At 45.0% G+C, this 20,072-nt stretch overlaps 1 protein-coding gene across 2 annotated transcripts in view; it reads left to right on the forward strand.

Moving 5' to 3' along the window:
• MGST2 (microsomal glutathione S-transferase 2) overlaps positions 1-20,072 on the forward strand; it is a 36,939-nt gene that overhangs the window by 13,143 nt on the left and 3,724 nt on the right. For both annotated transcript variants that reach the window (XM_006144629.3, XM_014586320.2), the window contains one exon: positions 16,024-16,094. In XM_006144629.3, the coding sequence (XP_006144691.1) occupies positions 16,024-16,094 (71 nt within the window). The remainder of the gene's footprint in view (positions 1-16,023; positions 16,095-20,072) is intronic.

Here is a 20,072-nt window from a genome sequence, read left to right on the forward strand (position 1 = left end):
CATCATTATTATTTGTTTAATTTGACCAGAGAGAAACAGAGAGAGAGAGAAAGAAAGGGAAAGTAGGAAAGCAAGCCTCCAGGACTGGGACTCGAACTACGGTCGGCCATGTGGGAGTCCAGTGTCTCAACCACCATGCCACTGCCAGCCCAAATATTTATTCTTATCAGAGTCACACATGTATATTGCCTGAAAAATAAGGTGGGGTTACCAGTGTTCTGACAACTAATCACTCTCCTTTAACCTTACCTCTCTTCATCCTCAACCACCAGCACCCTTTTGACTACTTTTAACTAACTACTTGGCAACTTTTTACTACTGCTTCGGCATTTACTTCCATATTTCTAAACACTGTGGGGAGAGTGTTCACTGTAATTGTTTGATTCTCAAGTTTTAGATATTGTCAATTGACTTCCTTTGATGGGAAATATAATTTCGTGCCCCTTCACTTCTTTTTCTTAGTAGTTTCTTCTAGGAAAAGTATATCACTTTGAATTGAGTTAAATCAATAGGCAGTGTTTATACTATTGTGTTAAGTAAATAATGTTCAAAGCTGAGCTAAATATGATATTTTGCAATTTGTACACATTTTTTTGTTTTCCTAGGATTTGTAATTGCCTCTATTTTTTTTTCTTCTTCTTAGTTTCATTCTCACATCTTCTACAGAACTAAAAATACCCTTTCAATATATTCAAACAGAATTAGAAATATAGTCATGTCTGCCCAAGTCCTTCACCTTTCTGCTCCCAATCTGGAGGATGTATTTTAGGCCTACTACACCACTGTTACCTTGGGACTTCCTGTCACCATCTAAGAATTTCCCTTATACTCTCCTGATTTAGATTGTCCGTTTTCCTGGATCTCATCTTGTCCTATTTATTGGTTTACTCTTATTTTGCTGGAGACAGCCACTAGAAACTTCCTGAGAGAGGATGAGTGGTTGGTAAATGTTTGAGACTTTTCATGTTTGATTATGTCTTTATTTTGCCTCACAGCAGATTTATAGCTTGGTTAAGCATATATTTCTATGTTAAACATCTTTACACTCAGATACTAGCAGATGGCATAGTGGTTACATTGCTGGACTCCCACGTAGTTGACCGCAGTCACGCCAGGCGTGTGTGCCCAAAATCCCGAGAGGAGAATGGAGGAGGAGGGATAGTGGTGTGGTCCTGGGGGTGATTTCTCGCTTTCTGTCTCTCTGTCTCTCCAGCGAGCGCTTGTGCCCTATAGCAGAAATCTCTTAAAAAAAAAAATTACACTCAGAATAGAAAAATTTGCTTCATTATTTCTACTCTCCATTGATATGGTTGAGATGTTCTGTGTTATTTGATTCTTGATCTTTTAAAGGTTTGCTTTGCTGAGAATAGCCTGTATGGAGGCCTTGTTAGAAGCAGGAAATTCAGTTAAGAGGCTACTGTAAAAATCCAGGCCAGAGATGATGGTGGCTCCAGCCAGGGAGGTAGTGGTGGAGGTGGTAAGGAATGGTCAATTCTGGGAATATTTTGAGGGTAGAGCCAATAGAATGTCCTTAGATAACAAAAGTGGAGTGGGAGAAGAGTCAAGAATGAGTCTTGGATTTTTGGCCTGGTCATTCCAAAAGATGTAGTTGCAATGAACTTGGATGAGAAAGGTCGCAGGAGGAACAGTTTTTTTTGGGGAAAAACAAAAGGGTTCAGGTTTGTGATGTCGTATTTGAGATGCAATTGATTCTGTAGCCCAGGAGAGGCTTTAAGCATTATGATCTACTAATACTAAGCCATTCTGAGCTGGACTCCCACGTAGTTGACCGCAGTCACGCCAGGCGTGTGTGCCCAAAATCCCGAGAGGAGAATGGAGGAGGAGGGATAGTGGTGTGGTCCTGGGGGTGATTTCTCGCTTTCTGTCTCTCTGTCTCTCCAGCGAGCGCTTGTGCCCTATAGCAGAAATCTCTTAAAAAAAAAAATTACACTCAGAATAGAAAAATTTGCTTCATTATTTCTACTCTCCATTGATATGGTTGAGATGTTCTGTGTTATTTGATTCTTGATCTTTTAAAGGTTTGCTTTGCTGAGAATAGCCTGTATGGAGGCCTTGTTAGAAGCAGGAAATTCAGTTAAGAGGCTACTGTAAAAATCCAGGCCAGAGATGATGGTGGCTCCAGCCAGGGAGGTAGTGGTGGAGGTGGTAAGGAATGGTCAATTCTGGGAATATTTTGAGGGTAGAGCCAATAGAATGTCCTTAGATAACAAAAGTGGAGTGGGAGAAGAGTCAAGAATGAGTCTTGGATTTTTGGCCTGGTCATTCCAAAAGATGTAGTTGCAATGAACTTGGATGAGAAAGGTCGCAGGAGGAACAGTTTTTTTTGGGGAAAAACAAAAGGGTTCAGGTTTGTGATGTCGTATTTGAGATGCAATTGATTCTGTAGCCCAGGAGAGGCTTTAAGCATTATGATCTACTAATACTAAGCCATTCTGATTGTTGATTATTACATCATAAACAGACTAATCCATTCTTATTTATACCTCTGAGATAGAAAATAACGTCTGGATATATAAAGTTGCATCTTAGAAGAGAGATCTAAGCTGGAAATACAGACTCGGAAGTTACTAGACGTGAAGATTATTGGAAGTCAGGAGGCTGAGTGAAATCAGTAAGGGTGGGACCAGCATTTAGCGTAATGGCTATGTCGCTGGACTCCCACGTAGTCGACCATGGTTCGAGTCCCGCACCCGGTGGCTTAAACTCATGCTGGGCGTGTGTGCGTGTGTGCCCAAGATCCCAAGAGGAGAATGGAGGAGAAGGGATTGTGGCGTGGCCCATCCCCCCTGGGGGATTACTTCTCGCTTTCTGTCTCTCTGTCTCTGTCTGCCTGGCAAGCGCATGCGCCCTATAGCAAAAACCTCTAAAAAAAAAAAAAATAAAGAAATCAGTAAGAGAGTGGGTGCAGGTAAAGAGGAAAAGAGGGCCAAGGTCTGAACCTGGAGCCCTCCAGCATCAGGGGTCAGGGCAATGATGAGGCCAAGCCAAGAGATCTGAGCAATGGAGAGCTTAGAGGCTCGGTTAAATGCCAGGTGAATCTTGATGGACTACCTGGGTATATTTAAGATATAGGCATTGAGGGATCAGCAGACGGAATAGCGCTTACATTGCTGGACACCCACATGGTTGACTACGGTTTGAATCCCAGACCTGGTGGCTTGAAACTCAGGCTGGATGTGTGTGCCCAACATTCTGGGAGGAGAATGGAGGAGAAGGGATTGTGGAGTGGTCATCCTCCCTGGGGGGGAGGGGTTTCTCACTTTCTCTCTTTCTCTGTCTCTTTCTCCATCCACATGTACCCTAAGGCAAAAACCTCTTAAAGATATAAATAGATAAGAAAGAGTCTTTGGAGAGCAAATTGGTAGCTCTATATGCATGGCTAGGGATTCCTTAGGGGTCAGCTTCATGTATTTTTTAGTTAGTTAATTTTTAAGAGAGATTTTCGCTATAGGATATATGTGTTTGCCAGAAAGACAGAGAGAGATAGAGACAGAAAGTGAGAAATCACCCAATTGAGGGATGGCCACGCCACAATCCCTTCTTCTCTATTCTTCTCTTGGGATCTTCCGCATGCGTGCATATATATCCAGCATGAGTTTTAAGCCACTGGGTCCAGGACTCGAACCATGGGCAACCATGTGGGAGTCTAGTGATGTAACCGTTATGTCATCTGCTGGTTATGGTCAGCTTCATTTAAAACAGGAGTCCCCAACCAGAAATGGTCCATGGCCTCTTAGGAATTTGCACCCCAGCAGGAGGTAATTGGTGGGCTAGCCAGCGAAGCTTCCTGTGTATTTACAGTCGCTCTCCAATGCTTGTTGATGTTGCCCCCTGAGCTCCACCTCCTGTCAGTCAGATGGGCGGCAGAATTAGATTCTCATTTCCTGTCAGGAACTGTGCGTGCCAGGGATCTAGGTTGCTCACTCTCAAGGACTGCTGATTTCAAACGGCAAGAAGTGGCTCTTAGGAAGCCTCCAAATGATAGGATCTAAGGGTCATTTTACAAGGATCATTTAGTTTCTCTGGAGAAAAGGCTTTGTATCTCCTGATGGGAGAAATCTCCTGGGAATGTGGTGCATAAAGGCGGAAGGTCCCCCACTGGGCAGTCTGCAGACTGTCCCTGCCTGAGAATTTGCCCCACCCTCTGTCGTTCCTGGTGTTCCTCAGAGAATCTCTGGTTCAGTTTCTCTAGACGATGAGCCTCCATTTCCTGTGATAGCCAGTAGGGATAGGGCCCAGGGTCAGAGGGTGGGGTGGAGGGGAGCTCAGTTCTCTTATACAGTCTTTCAGACAATTCTTCTAAAGTAACTGTTTATGTCTTCCTTCCATGAGAAAGAAGGGACCAGCAGTTGGCGTAATGGCTATGTCACTGGACTCCCATGTAGTTGACTGAGGTTCGAGTTCAGACCTGGTGGCTTAAACTCATGCCGGGCATGTGTGCGTGCATGCCCAGGATCCTGAGAGGAGAAGGGATTGCAGTATGGCCATCCCCCCTGGCGGGGGGTGATTTCTCGCTTTCTGTCTCTCAGTCCCTGTCTCTCTGGCGAGTGCACGTGCCCTATACCAAAAAAACAAATGAACGAACGAACAAAAAAAAAACCTCTCCAAATTAAAAAAGAGAGAGAGAGAGAAAGAAAGAGGGAGGGAGAGAGAGAAAGAGGAGAGAGAGAGAGAGAGAGAGAGAGAGACTACGCCACCATCCTCTCCCAGCCTCAGCAAGCTCAAGCACATATGCAGACCCGGGTATGTTCAGGGAGGTCCTGGGTTGGATTTTCCCCTCATGGGGCTGTCACCAGGGTGAAGGTCTCTCTGGTTCTCGACTTCATTGCAGGTGGAACTTAAATGTGAGATAGTGAAGCACAGCAAGTGATGGCGGAGAGGTGAGAATGCACTCCACGGGCAGAGCGAATTGTTCTGTAGGAGGTCACGGCACAGCCTTTGGGGAGCTCACTTCATAGGAGATGCAGGTGCATATTCATAAAGGGGTTGGATTTGTAGGGCTTGGGGTGGTCTTGAGGACCCCTGCAAGGGTGCTTCTCTGTGCACATGCTCTCTTGATGAGCATGCTTGAACACAGGATGTACATGTTATGAGCATCCAAGATCTCCTCCCGGGAGTGTGTTTCCCAGCATGCTAATGAAGCAAAGGTTTACTACCGGTCATCTGGGGTGCTAGTAGGCATGCATGACAATAATGCATGATCATGTGTGACCACACATGACCATGAAGCAGCTGCAAATGGTAGTGGGCGGGATCCTTACAGTTTCTCGTTCCTGTGAAGTTTGTTATGGGAGTCGGCGTAATTCCAGCTTTCCTGTCTGTCTCCCATCTCGATCGCCTTCTCTTTCAAGCCTTGTTCTCAGGGCCAGCCTCACTCCTTGCCCCGTCAGGTCCAGCTGCTTTGCTGCTGCACCTCTCCCAGGCCCGTGCTTGTCAGTCTCAGCCTTTGGCCTCTCAGGTGCCTGGTGGCCCCATTCCTGAGCCTCCCGGGGTTCCGGGTCAGGATGCTCTCCGTCTTTTATGTTTTTAAGGGAGATTTTTTTTAAATAAAGAATTATTTAACTTAACTTTTATTTACTTATTTATTTTAATTTGACCAGAGAGAGAAAGAAAGAGAGAGAGAGAGAAAGTAAGAAAGCAAGCCTCCCGTTCTGAGACACGAAGCACAGTCGGCCATGTGGGAGTCTGGCATCCTTAACCACCATGCCACTTGTGGGCCCCCTAGAGAGATTTTTGATATAGAACACATGCACTTACCGAAGACAGAGAGAGAAAGTGAGAACTCATCCCCCCAGAGGGGATAACCATACCATAATCCCTTCTCTTCCATTCTCTTCTTGGGATTTTGGGCACATATGCACATGTACCCAGTGTGAGTTTCAAGCCACTGGGTCTGGGACTCGAACCATAGTTGGTGATGTGGGAGTTCAGCACCTTAGCCACCAAGCCACCTGCTGACCCTAGAATGCTCTCAGTCTACACTGGTTCTTCCTTTGACTTTCGGCTTCTGGCTCTCCACCAGCTCAGCTTCTGTGTTGCCTGGGCTGTCCTTCCTTCCGGAACTTGCTAACACCTTCCGCTCTTATGTCTGCCCCCATTCTCCTTGTTCTTAGGACTTACACCTACTTAAAAAAAATTCCTCGACTAGCATTTTAGTGAGGGTTCAGGAGTAAAAAGAAATGAACATGGGTTGGATCTATTGTGTCTGGCAGGAAGTTGTCATCATATGTTCTCAACATCCCAAACACCCACTTCCCCCTTTAACAGAGGAAGGATCTTATACCCACCTGGAGCCTTTGGAAGTCAATAACATCCGATCAGAATTTTATAACTGTTTTCCTTAGGCTTATTTATGTATTTACTTATTCCTAACATGAGCAAGAGTAACAGAGACAGGAGCCCCTACAGGGCTCCCCCTCCTCCAGCCTCCCCTGCCTCCCGCCTTTAGCCAGCCCCTGGAGCATGGGTACATGAATGCCCGGCATCTTCTGTGGTCTCTGGATTGAATCTAGAACTTTTGGGTGGGCCAGCCTTGCAGAGCATAGCATTTTTACTGTTGTACCATCAACCAACCCCCAGCAGATTTATTTTTATACTTTTTCTTTATTTAGAAAGTGACATCTTTTTCTTCACTTATGGTAGTGATATAAAATTTCTTTTTTTCTAAGTTAAAAGAAGTTGATGTATAGAGAAATATTAAGTGGTCTGGGGAGAGGCTAAAATTTTGATGGTTAACGCTTGAAGTTTGGGAGACACCATCTATTTATAACAACCATCACAGTAGGGACTTGCAGATCCTCCCACCTTGTCTTTAATGATCGGGGAACTTCTCGTTGGGGAGTGTTGGATTTCCAGCAGACTAAATGCCTGGGCTGTTTCTTGGTTCTATTTTTGTTCTCGTGGTTTCCATAAGTGTGATTTTCTTTCAGGTTATGGTTCTCCCCCTCCTCTTCTATATATGGACTCCTCTTGTCCTAGGAATAGAGTTGGACACCGCTTCCAAATATTTCGCTTAAGCGGCTATTTATAAAATAAGTAGACACACCCAGTTCTCTTGTTTTGTTGGATTGATCGCAACAGAACAAAGAGGGGTTAAAAAATAACAGCCAATTATCAAGAGACTTTGGAGCCATAGAGGACCTTGAAGGGTAGTAGATTTGTCTCGGGTTCTCTTTGAAGGGTGAATAGGGATGGCCCCCTGTCCTTGAATTTCTTCTTGGATAGTCCATACACTAGCCTAATTCTTGCCTTAGATTCTAAGGTTCAGGTTAAATTTTGTTGGACCAGATTAGATTTGGAACTAGTGAAGGCCATTGAGACTTTCTTTGAGGTAGTTAGGGCAGAACTTCCTGGAATAACCAGTTCACTCCAAAGCTTACATTTCTCCAAGAACAGGCTCTCAGGGCCAGCAGGTGATTAAGGTGTTGGATTCTCACGTGGCTGACTGAGGTTCAAGTTCTAGACCTGGTGGCTTGAAAATCACACCAGGCATATGTTCATGTGTGCCCCAAATCCCAGGAGGAAAATGGAGGAGAAGTGATTGTAGTATGGCCATCCCTTGGAGGGTGATTTCTCACTTTCCCTCTCTGTGTCTCCCTGGCGTGCACTTGCATTTTGCCCTATGGCCAAAAACCTAAAAAAACTAAGTAAGAACAGACTCTCTGGAGCTCTGCAAGCCCCTGGAAGAGGAATGCAATAACCTCTTGCTATTGTAGATGAAAGTACGTGTCACTCCAGCCTCACCTGCAGATCTTAGGGTCTTGTCCACCATAGCAGTGTTGCCTCTTGTACCTTTTTTCTTGCTGCTTTTGTCCTCAGCATGGCTGAGAAGCCCAGTTATGACTAACTCTCCCTTTTACGTGGAAGGTGACATCTCATCAGCCATCGCTGTAAGGTCCTCCCACTCCCTGTCCTTTTGAGGGTCATCTCAGGCTACAGGCCCCTTTGCTAGGCGGAATGACCATTATGGGGTCCGGCCTGCCTGAATCACCCGCCCAGAGCTCCCTCTCCAGATGCCCCTTTCACCTTCCTCTTCCTTTCTTACAGAGCAAGGCTTTAGAGATGACGGTCTCTAGAGATGCGTAGTCCTTTGCTGGAATACACTTTCAAAATTGTGAAAATAGCAACTGTAATTTCACCAAGGGCCTTTCCTTTACGTAACCGCTAAACTTAGAAAAGTCTACCTTGTCTAAATTAAGCACCCTGATCCCTTTAGATTAAAGGCTTTTATAAGCTCTGAAAAGTAGATCCAAGTAATAAATTGATCTTGTTGCAATTTAAATACATTTCCTCTGATCCCGTCTTTGCTGGAGAATAACAGCTGCGCCGTTCACCCTTTTTCATTGCTTGAGGATATTTCATCTTCATTTCAGGCTAGAAAGCACCTGTTCTTCAGCTTTTAATGTTTTTTCCCAACCATTTAGAAATGATGGTTGTTTGCTTTAGACTACAAATTTTAATATGGTTTCTAAACCTGGAGCCTAAAAGTATATATGGTATATCAACCATGGCTACATTGGTGTTGGTGCGAGCTCTCACTAGGTTCTTGTGAATGCACCCTTTTTTTGCTTTCATGCTGAATTGTTTAAGTCCTGTTCTCAGTCCTGACCCACCGTGAGGCACAAGTAAACTGATCATTATGAATGTTTGAATTATTTTTCTTTTTTTTTTGCTGTAGGGTGTGTGTGCTCAGCGGAGAGACAGAGAGAGATAGAAAGCAAGAAATCACCCCCCGCAGGAATGGCCATGCCACAATCCCTTTTCTTCTGTACTCCTCTCAGGATTTTGGCATGCATGCACATATGCCCGGCACAAGTCCAGCGATGTGACCGTTATGCCATCTGCTGGTCTCATATTCTTTTGTTTTGTTTTGTTTTAGATAATTGCTAGAGGTTGTATGCACTTGCCAGGAGAGACAGAGTGAGAGAGAGGAGAAAGCATCCCCCAGTGGGGCATGGTCCAGCTGCCATCCCTTCTCCATTTCTCTATCTTGTCAGAAATTTGGACATGCATGCACATGTGTCTGGCATGTTTTTCAAGCCTTTGGGGTCAGGATGCAATTGTGGTCAGCTATGTGAGTCTGGTTCCCTTAGCCAATAGGCTACAGGGCTTGCCAGGTACTCTTCAGAAATCCTACCTCTTCTTACTCCAGGGTAGTTTGGTATTGTGTCCATGTCTTCACCTCTTGGGAGTTATTTTGAATTCTAATCTGAGATTTAGAAATGAAAACTAGGACACTTCTCGAAGGTAGTGATTGTTCATATATTCTGCATCTCTAGGACTGGTCACAGCGCCACGGGTAACTTTTATAGTAAGTATGAAAAAGTACTGGAAACAGAGCCGGGGGTAGCAAGCACGTCCTCTGATTCTTACAAATGTGAGTGTCTTGGCTGTTAGCCCAGAGCACTAGATGCCCTCACCCACTATCAGGGAGTCACTAGTAAGGGACTCAGGGCCCCCAAGGTGACAGAATGACTCAAAGGTGAGTTCTATAGACTCCAGCAGCCTCCACAAATCCCAGTTGTATCTGTCACACAAGTGGGGTGAATTTCCAGGAAGTCGGGGGGTGAAGGCAGCTGGAGTTGGGAGAACCTGCAAGCTTACTCCCTCTCTGCTCCTCCTATTACTCCTCACAGCACCACGGAAGGGACCCAGAGTACCGCTCGGCCCCGCCAAACCAGGACGACTCACCCAGCACTGTCCTGGTTTTAAAACTGGAAGTCCCGTGTTCTGGAAACCTTCCAGTCAAGGATGAATCTGGGAGTCGGTCTTCCTGGGGCTTTTCCAGCAAAGACTCTCTCTGTTACTATCCCCCATGTGGAATTGATGGTCAGTGGGGACACCTGCTTATACCGAAGGACAAGCTTGTCCCTAATCTTTACAGGAAGCATCAGTTCCGGAGAGCACAGGATTATTGTGCAAAGGGGGCTCTAGCTGGGGAAAGAGCGGACATGTCCGAAATCCCTCAGTGTGGTCGCACAGGGGGACAGTCCGTCAGTGTCATGAGCAACTGCACTGCCTGTTCTCACGGGAAGGGAAACTGGCACATGGCTGCAGCGAGCTGTTTTCTGTCCTGTCTGCGGCGTTTTCTTTCTATTTTTAAATTTTTATTTTATTATTATTATTATTACTATTGTTATTATTAATTGTGGAGAGACTTTTGCTACAGGGCATGTGTGTTCGCCAGACAGGAGAGAGAAAGTGATAACTCCCCCGCCAGAGGGGATGGCCACGCCGCAATCCCTTCTCCTCCATTCTCCTCGGGCTCTTTTCTGAGGATCCCTGTAGTAAATGGATCGAGTGTATCTGCCTTCATGACTGAAAAGAGGCCGGGGGGGCGGGGGGGACCAGCAGGCGGCATTCTGGTATAGCATTGGACTCCCACATGGCCGACTACAGCTTGAGTTGCTGTGGACCTGGTGGCTTGAAATTCATGCCGGGCGCGTGTGCGTGCATGCCCAAGGTCCCGAGAGGAGAATGGAGGAGAAGGGCGTGGCCTTCCCCCCACTCTGAGGGGGGGGCACTGATTTCGCACTTTCTGTCCCTCCAGGAAGCCTTTGTGCCCTGTAGCAAAAAACCTCTCTCTAAAAAAAAAAAAAAGGCAATGAATTATTTTCGTGTTAGATCGTCAAGAAATAATTTTCAGAATTTGGTCCCTGGGAGTTAAACTTGCCCGCTGACAGCTCACTGAGAACATGTCCTCGGGGGACCCTCCAGGCAGGCCCACTTCATCCTGGTGTGAGACCTGGAGTCCACAGGAAGGGCCTGAAGCAGAAGCACTTGGTCAGGTGCGGGGTGGAGGTGGGGAAAGGAGACGTAGGGTGGACGCCAGGAATCTCAAGGGCAAGCCTACCTGATGCTCTCACCAGGCAGTTGGGCCAGGACTGTCAATAACAGCAGGCCCTGACTGGGCAGTCAGAGAATCATTTTCAGTATCTGGAAGATGATCGTGAGAAGCAGGCAGAGCCTCATTTCAGAGGGCACAGGCTGGAAGCAGATGAGCAAACGAGAGACCATGACAATAGTATGTTGGGCATAGCTGGGTCATGGATCAGGGTGAGCCCAGCAGTGCTAACGGCTGGTATGGGACACAGACCCATCTCTGGGGAGAAGAAGGTGCAGAGATAGTGCCAAACTGCCCACGTATTCCAGACTTGGCCTTCCCTCTCACTGGTGCCGGGTGTGTGCATGCCCAAAATCCCAAGAGGAAGATGGAGGAGAAGGGATTCTGGATTGTGAGCACGAATGCAGTCACGCTCACACCTTGCCTAACCCTCAGTGGCTCCCACCTACCTGCTGCTCACCCAGGACCCCAGCACCCTCTTCCCATCCTCTGATCTGTTCTGGGAGTCTAAGGACTGTGCCCAGGAACATAGCCCCTACTGGGAAGCAGCATACAGGCAGGGCCGTGCCACTGCCCTGCTCCAGACCCCCTGTGAGCAGTGTCACCTCCCAGATTCTGGAGTGTCCTCTGCGGCCGCCGGGGTTACTTGTGGTCCAAGGCAGAGGGAAGCCAGGGACGTGGCTCTCCCAACTCTGTCTCAATCAACATCCAAAGCACAGCTTGTGCCTGGGGTCTCACCACGTCTCTTTTGTGGACGACCATTTAGCTTCTGGCCTGGTCTCTGTGAAGGTGTGAAATCCATTCTTCAGCTTGGGCCATGGGGAAGACTCCCCAAAAATCCCTCTATTTTTATTTCTTTTCTCCTTGACCCAAGGCCTCTTCCTCTTTCAAGTAAAAGACACAAAAGCACGTGTGCACGCCAGCTTCCACGAGCGGACACCCAGTGGTGCCACGGACCCAGTTCTGTCTCTGCAGTGCACCTGGACCTGGCTGGGGTGCTCTTATGTGATCTCATCTCTCTGCTCCGCAGGTGCTGAGCCAAGGCCGCTAGGTCACTGGAAAGAAAGAATTTTATGGTGCGGGCCCCATAGCCTAGTGGTTAAGGGAGCTGGGTCCTACATGGCCAACCAAGGTCCTGCACTGGTGACTTGAAAAACATGCCAAGTACATATGTGTGTGTGCCTCAAATCTCAACATGATGGAGATGGAGGAGAAATGGAAGATAAGGGACTGTGGAGTGACCACACTCCATTGGGAGGTGCTTTCTCCCTCTCCGTCTGCCTCTGTCTCTCTGTCTCTGGTGAGTGCATATGCCTTCTGGAAATTAAAAAAACAAAGTGTATATATATATATATATATATATATACACACACACACACAAATAAAACGAGCTGATTTTTTTTTTTGAGAGAGATTTTTGCTATAGGGTGCGTGCGCTCACCAGACAGACAGAGAGAGACAGAGAGACAGAAAGTGAGAAATCACCCCCCGGGGGGGATGGTCATGCCGCAATCCCTTCTCCTCCATTTTCCTCTCGGGATCCTGGGCATGCACGCACACGCGCCCGGCGTGAGTTTTAAGCCACCGGGTCCGGGACGCGAACTGCAGTCGACTACGTGGGAGTCCAGCGACATAGCCATTATGCTAACTGCTGGTTCCCAAAATGAGCTGATTATGAAACTTAAAAAAAATCCTATCATAGCCATTGTTTAACAAAAACATACTGTTGTGGGAAAATTTAATTCTTTTTCTTTTTTGGAGAGGTTTTTGTTATAGGGCGCGTGCGCTCGCCAGACAGACAGAGAAAGACAGAGAGATAAAAAGCAAGAAATCACCCCCCAGGGGGGATAGCCACACCACAATCCCTTCTCCTCCATTCTCCTCTCAGGATCTTGGGCACACATGCACACGCACCTGGCGTGAGTTTAAGCCACCGGGTCCAGGACTCGAACCGTGGTCGACTACGTGGGAGTCCAGCGATATAGCCATTACGCTAACTGCTGGTCCCCCTTAATTCTTAATTCTCCCATATGAAATAACTTAAGGTGTATGACAAAACCTAATAAACAATGGGGCAATTATGTTTCCAAAAGGATTACATATAATTCCCGCGAGAGTGGGAAGACAAAAGCCTTGCTGTCTTTTGGGAAAGCGCTACAACTCACTCTCTTTTGCTTTGAGAGCAGGTCTATGGATTTAGCCAAGGAGGACTGTGAAGGAGCTGCTGCCGCTGCTTATCTTTTACAGAGCTGTAATTTTGAGTACCTTTTTACTTAACCTGTCATAGCCACTTATAAACTTAGAAAATCATAAAAAGACAACTAGCTGAAGCACAATCATTTGGGGAAGACAGTAAACTCTTGGTTACCTCTCTGAGTACCAGAAAGTTGGAGTGTGGGCTAAGGGAGGCTTATTGTGAGGCTCTAGGCAAGACATTTCTTGGGTCAACAGTGGCCTTTTGGGCCTTAAAGACATTGTAAGAAAAGGAAGAAGAAAGTATTTTTGCCTTCACATTGCTCAGTTCTGACTTTCTAGGGGACTGATGGTTACTCTCCTGGCCCTTGGAATGCTATGGAGGTATCCTTTGCTGTTGTCTTTGCTGGTGGGCTGAGCACATTGCCACGTGAGCTTCAGGACTCTGCATCAGCTGCGATCTCTTTATTTATTTATTTATTTATTTATTTGAGAGATTTTCACTGTAGGGCGCGTGCGCTCGCCAGACAGACAGAGAGAGACATAGAGACAGAAAGCGAGAAATCACCCCCCAGGGGGATGGTCACGCCACAATCCCTTCTCCTCCATTCTCCTCTCGGGATCTTGGGCACCCACGCACACGCGCCCGGCGTGAGTTTTAAGCCACCGGGTCCGGGACACGAACCGCGGTCGACTACGTGGGAGTCCAGCGACATAGCCATTACGCTAACTGCTGGTTCCCTCTTTACTTATTTTTAAGCCTTTCTTTCTTTCTTCTTTCTTCTTTCTTTCCTTTTCTTTTTCTCTCTTTCTTTCTCTTTCATGAAAGTGAGAAACGGAGACAGAGAGAAACAAGCACACCCAAGAGGGTCTCACAGCACTACCCCCCAACTCGTTTCCCAGATGACCAGAATCCTGGCCACATACACTTGGCATGTACAGGGGGGCCAGGAAAACAAACCCATGAATCAAGCGTCACTTGAGCAGTGTGTTTCCTCCACGTTTCCTGGCCAGCCCAGCTTGTTGTTTTCTTCTTCTTTTTTAAAAATTAGTATTATTTGTTCTTTAGGGTAAGTGCACTCACTGGAGAGATGGAGTCAGAGAAGAGAAAGTGAGAAATCATCCCCTAGGGGAGGATGGCATGCCACAATCCCTTCTTCATTTCCTCTCAGGACTTTGGGCACGCCCGCATATGCGCTTGGTGTGAGTTCAGACCTCTGGATCTGGGACTCTAACTGTGGTTGGCTATGTGGAGTCCTGCACCTTAACCACTACACCACCTGCTGGTCCCCATCTGTAATATTTACAGGAGCATTGAGTGTGTTAATTATTCATTTTTCTTACCTAACTTTAAGAAATGATGGAATTATTATCGGGGAGCTTTGTCTCATGTAGTCTAGGCCTCAGCTAATAAGGTTGAACTGACCTGCCCACCATTTCCTGTGGAATTATAGAGGATGAGGGAAGAATTACGTCTTGTAATTATACTTTCTTTTATTTTTTAATAAGAAAAAAAAAAATTACTCATGATGACCCAGGCAAAAAGACCCAGGTCTTTAACAACCAGCATCAACTATTTCTGGGTCAATTGCCTCATAACCTTGAGTATTCAGGCTTTAAGGCTTATTTAAGGAAGGATGTGGGGTCATTTATAATCCTGTAGACTATGACTCTTCCACCAGAATCTACTTAAGACCTCATTACGAATTACATTAAAGTTCTTTCTGGTTGTGATATTGTCAGCAAAGAGCTCAGTCAACCTAACCAAGATCACTTGGGGGCGGTGCTCAGGAAGGAGAACTGTTATAACTCATCCTTTTTTCCTTTGCTAGGTGCAGATGAATTAATTATAGTTCCCAGAGAACTATTCCCTGTTGCTTAAAATAGTATCAAATTTTCCACCCAAGTCTTCTCTGAATAGAGGCAATTCTGCTTGACATTAGGACAGGGCTCTGGAATCCAGAGACGGACGTCATCTACATTGGCTCCCCTGCTCCCATCAGTTGGCTTGAGCACTCGGGCCTTGCTTTCTTCCTCTGTAAAATGGGAGTGAAATTTGCTTAGTCATTTTCTTCAGGATGTTTTAGGGGAAATATTTGAAGATCGTTTTTAATGTTTTGAGTAACTCAAGTGGGAAGACAATGGATGTGAGGGAATTTTTGAGAAGAAATCTGTCTACTATGAATTGAGTAATCTCTTGGGTTCTTTAGATAAGATGAAGATTAATCTTTAGGCTCTGGAGGCCTGGCTTTTGGAAAAGAGCTATGACTCATTTCTACTACTGGAGACTTACATCGAGTAATGAATGAGTTAGCCAGCAAGTGGAGTTGTGGTTAAGGCACTGGGTTCGAGTCCGAGACCTGGTGGCTTGCTTTCTCACTTTTCTTCTCTCTTTCTTTCTCTCTGTTAAGCGCACATGCCCTGTAGCAAATTAGTAGTAATAATAATGATGATGATAAATAAAATTAAAATTTTTTAAGAGAGATTTTTGCTATAGAGTGCGTGCATTTGCTGGAGAGAGAGACAGAAAACAAGAAATCATCCTCTGGGGTGGGGGTGATGGCCATGCCATAATCCGTTCTCCTTCAGTCTCCTCTCAGGATCTTTGGCAGGCATGCATGTGTGCCCAGCATGATTTTAACTCAATGAATCTGGGACTCAAACGGCTACTGACTACATGGGAGTCCAGCAATATAACCATTATGCCATCTGCTGGTCCCTATAAATAATTCTTTTTTTTAAAAGAAAAGACTGGATGAGACTTGGTCTTGCTCTGAGGTTTAAACAATGTTTGAGTCCAACCTTTAAAAAACTCATCATAAGTGAGTTTGATATTTAAGCTCTTTATGTAAGCTTTTATCTTATTTTTGTTAGATGAGACTGAATTTTTAGCTCTAGATTTAAAAAAGATGCTTTAGTGTACAATTTTCTCATGAAGTAACCCACGTCTTTCTTTTTTCCTACAGACAAAACAGTGTGGAGGCTTATCCCATATTTATGATCACATTGTGGATGGCTGGATGGTATTTCAACCAAGGTAATTAAATACAATCAGCTCTGGGGCTGGCAGATGGCATGGTGGGTAATGTACTAGATTCCCATGGTTCAAGCCCTGGACCCAGTGGCTTGAAAATCATGCCATGCATGCCCAAAATCCTGAGAGGAGAACAGAGAGGGGTTGGTTGATTTCTCACTCTCTCTGTCTTTCTCTAGTGAGTGCAAATGCCCATGGCAAAAACCTTAACAACCACCACTATATATATATATAGACTATGGGTCTTAAAACTATAAGAGAGCAGATATACAATAGCTACTGATGTTGGAAATGATTTTAAACAAAATAGTGTCTTTGTGCATCAAACAACATTGCATTACAGATATGCTAATGTTTAACTAGCTTCATTCTGGTTTAGTTCAATAATTAAAAATTAAAAAACAAAAAACAAAAAACTTGGAACAAACTATATCAGGGGCATTCAAAAATGAAGATAACGTACATTCTGTCTTCAAATCTAAAAATGTAATTCTAATGAACCAAAGTAATAGAACACAAATTCATAGTTCACCTTAATAATTATAGCTAACATGAGAGCTCTTCAAAAAGTCCATACGGGACCAGCAGATGGCATAATGGTTATGTTGCTGGACTCCCACAAAATCATCCGTAGTTCGAGTCCAGGATTTGGTGGCTTAAAAGTCACACTGGGTGTGTGTGTGTGTCTGCCCAAGATCCCAAGAGAAGAATGAAGGAGAAGGGACTGTGCATGGCCGTCCCCCCTTGGGGCGGGGAGTGATTTCTTGCTTTCTGTCTGTCTCTCTCTCTTTCAGGTGAGCACATGTGCCCGATAGTAAAAAACAAACAAATAAACAAACAAAAAAACTTCTGAAAATAAATAAATAGCCCATAGAAAATGTCCATTTTGAAAAAAACTATCTATGAATGATTTTTTTGCATCATAATAAACTAGTATTTTAATTTCAGTTTTTCAGTGAGGGACTTTGAAGTCTCCCCCTCATATTTATTGAGCATTTATTATGTGCCAGGTACTATTTTTAAATTTTATGAGTTTATTGTCTCATATATAAGACTTATGGGGGACCAGCAGTTAGTGTAATGGCTATGTCGCTGGATTCCCATGAAGTCCTGACCCGGTGGCTTATACTCAATCCCGGCGCATGTGCATGTGCGTCCAAGATCCCAAGAGGAGAATGGAGGAGAAGAGATTGCGGCGTGACCATCCCCCCTGGAGGGTGATTTCTCACTTTCTGTCTCTGTGTCTCTCTGTCTTTCTGGTGATCGCACGCGCCCTATAGCAAAAACCTCTCAAAAAAAAAAAAAAAGACTTATGGGATTAAAAACTTTCACACAAGATAGATAGAGTATATAAGTAATTCTTTGTACCTGAGGAAACTGAGGTACAGTGAGGTTAAATAATTTGTCCAACTCGACATTCACCAACATCAGGTAAATTTCTGTTTTCAGTACAGAGCGATGTCTACACGTATTTGTCCCAACAACTCATGTACGTTTAGGGGTCCCAAGGATCTAGTACAGAGGAACTCTAGAAACGTGCATTATCTATTCTACTGGAGTATCCTCAGTGAGCTGAGGGTCTTATCCAAGTTCTGCCTATCTGTCTTTCAGGGAGTCAGGTCAGCACCATACCTTAGTTGCAGAAATTCAATTTCCTTTGCTTTCTGGTAACACTTATTGTCTCATTTCCATCTGCACTTGATGGCTGAGATTTCAATAAACCAAAATAAACCAAAATCCAGCTGCTTTCACAAGCAACACCATCGCTTTTGTTCTTGTCAATTTTATTCTTTACTGAGGAATTTTAGATAAAATATCTGAGGCAGCTGTCCTCAATCTGTTTGGCACCAGGGGCCTGAAAGACAATTTTCCCATGGATTTTGGGAGTAGGGGTTATGAGAACAGGTAACCTAGAGCCCTCACATGTGCAGTTCACAATAGGTTCTCACACTCCTAGGAGAATAGAATGGTGGCGCTGCTCATTAGATGGGAGGTGGAGCTAAGGCAATAATGCCAGTGAAGGGGAGCGGCTGTAAATTCTGATGAAGCTTTGCTAGCTCCCCCCACCATTCACCTCCTGCTGTGTGGCCCAGTTTCTGATATGCCACAGACTCATACTGGTCCATGGCCTGGGGCTTGGTGACCCCAGCTTTAGAGAAAGACTTAACTTTATTCCAGCTCACACTTTGGTCCCTGAAGGGTAAGAATGAAAGCAGCATTCCTCATCACAGAAAAGCATACTAACAACTAATAAGAAAACTGCCTTTTGAGAAAGAGACTCCATTTCCGCCCTTTGAAACTTTGGATTTCACTGTGATGAGTTGAATGAGCCTAGCTGCCTTTCAGAAAAGCATTTCTTAGGTATCTGGTCATAATTTTCTTTCCTTTTTTTTTTTTTTTTTTTGAGAGGTTTTCGCTATAGGGCGTTTGTGCTTGCCAGACAGACAGAGAGAGACAGAGAGACAGAAAGTGAGAAATCACCCCCCAGGGGGGATGGCCACGCCGCAATCCCTTCTCCTCCATTCTCCTCTCGGGATCTTGGGCATGCACGCACATGCGCCTGGCGTGAGTTTTAAGCCACTGGGTCCGGGATGCAAATCGCGGTCAACTACGTGGGACATAGCCATTATGGGTCAACTCCAGCGACATAGCCATTATGCTAACTGCTGGTCCTATAATTTTCTTTCCTTTTTCTTCCTTGTTCAAAATAAGTTGTGTATTAACTACCCTGGACTGTTCTCATTGGCTTCGTGGGAGTCACTCACCAGAGAGGGAATCTTAGAACCGAGAGCATGATCAGAATCTCTTGACTTTCTCGGACACCAGGTGCCACACCACCTCTTCTTTCCAGCTCTGTGCTTGGTCTCCGGCCTCATCCTCTGGGGCCCTGTGCAAACATAATCTGCTCTGGAAGCCTTCTTTCCCAGACCCCTTGCTAAAGGTGTCTTCCTCCAGTTCTTTCTGTCCCATCACTTTTCATTTCTTTCTTGGGTCTTCCAAGTCTGGAATTTTCTCATCATTTTTTTTTTTTCTTTGCTGATAAAATATAAACTCGACAAACACAGGGAACTTTTATCTTTTTCACTGCAAACCCCAATCCTTAGAATAATACTTGATAAAGAGTAGAAAAAAAACCAAACTTTGTGATAAGGTAAAATAATTAATTTAACTATATCTGATGTATCCCAGACTTCAAATGCATGCAAGAAGACTGTGGCAATTTGCATCTCGAAGGTGCTGAGGAAAGAAGAGGATCCTTTACTAAGGGAAGAGGCTGATATTTCTCACTGGACAGGATGGCAGAGCAACAGCCCATATCTCACTTGTCTTTCTTTTTTAGATGAGAATTTACATGTATTAATATATGCACATCTTGAGCTGGCTCTGTGGCCTAGTGGTTAAGGGAGCTGGATCCCACATGATCAACCATACAATTTGAGAAACACACCAGGTGTGCGTGTGCATTTCCCCAAATCTTGCCAGGGTGGAGAAATGGAAGAGAAGGGATTGTGACATGATCATGCCCCATTTGGGGGTGATTTCTCCCCACCACTCCCAGTGAGGATTCATGCTTTCTCGTCAGTATATGAGTGTCCATGAGATTCAAGTGTGCCTCAAATCCCTGTCAAGATACAGAGCACGGCTACTGCCCAGAAAGCTTCCTCTCGTCTTTCCTAGTCAATGCCATACTCACTCCCTTCCAGTTGCAAGCACTCTTCTGATTTCTCCGTCATTCATTTTGGCCACTCTAAGCTTCATAATGTACATCCTTGTAGAATGCTTCATTTAGTCAGCCACATGTTTTTGAGATTCATCATATTGTTGCAGGAATCAGTTTCTTCTCATTGATGAGTAGCTTGGTTCTCCATTCTCTTGTTGATAGTTCGGGGCTATTATTATTATTATATTATTATTATACTTCTTTATTTATTATCTTTGGTTTTTTTTCTTTGTTTTCTTTTCTTCTTCTTCTTTTTTTTT

This window comes from Tupaia chinensis, unplaced genomic scaffold, assembly GCF_000334495.1.
Source record: "Tupaia chinensis unplaced genomic scaffold, TupChi_1.0 Scaffold000127_2, whole genome shotgun sequence".
NCBI lineage: Eukaryota > Metazoa > Chordata > Mammalia > Scandentia > Tupaiidae > Tupaia > Tupaia belangeri.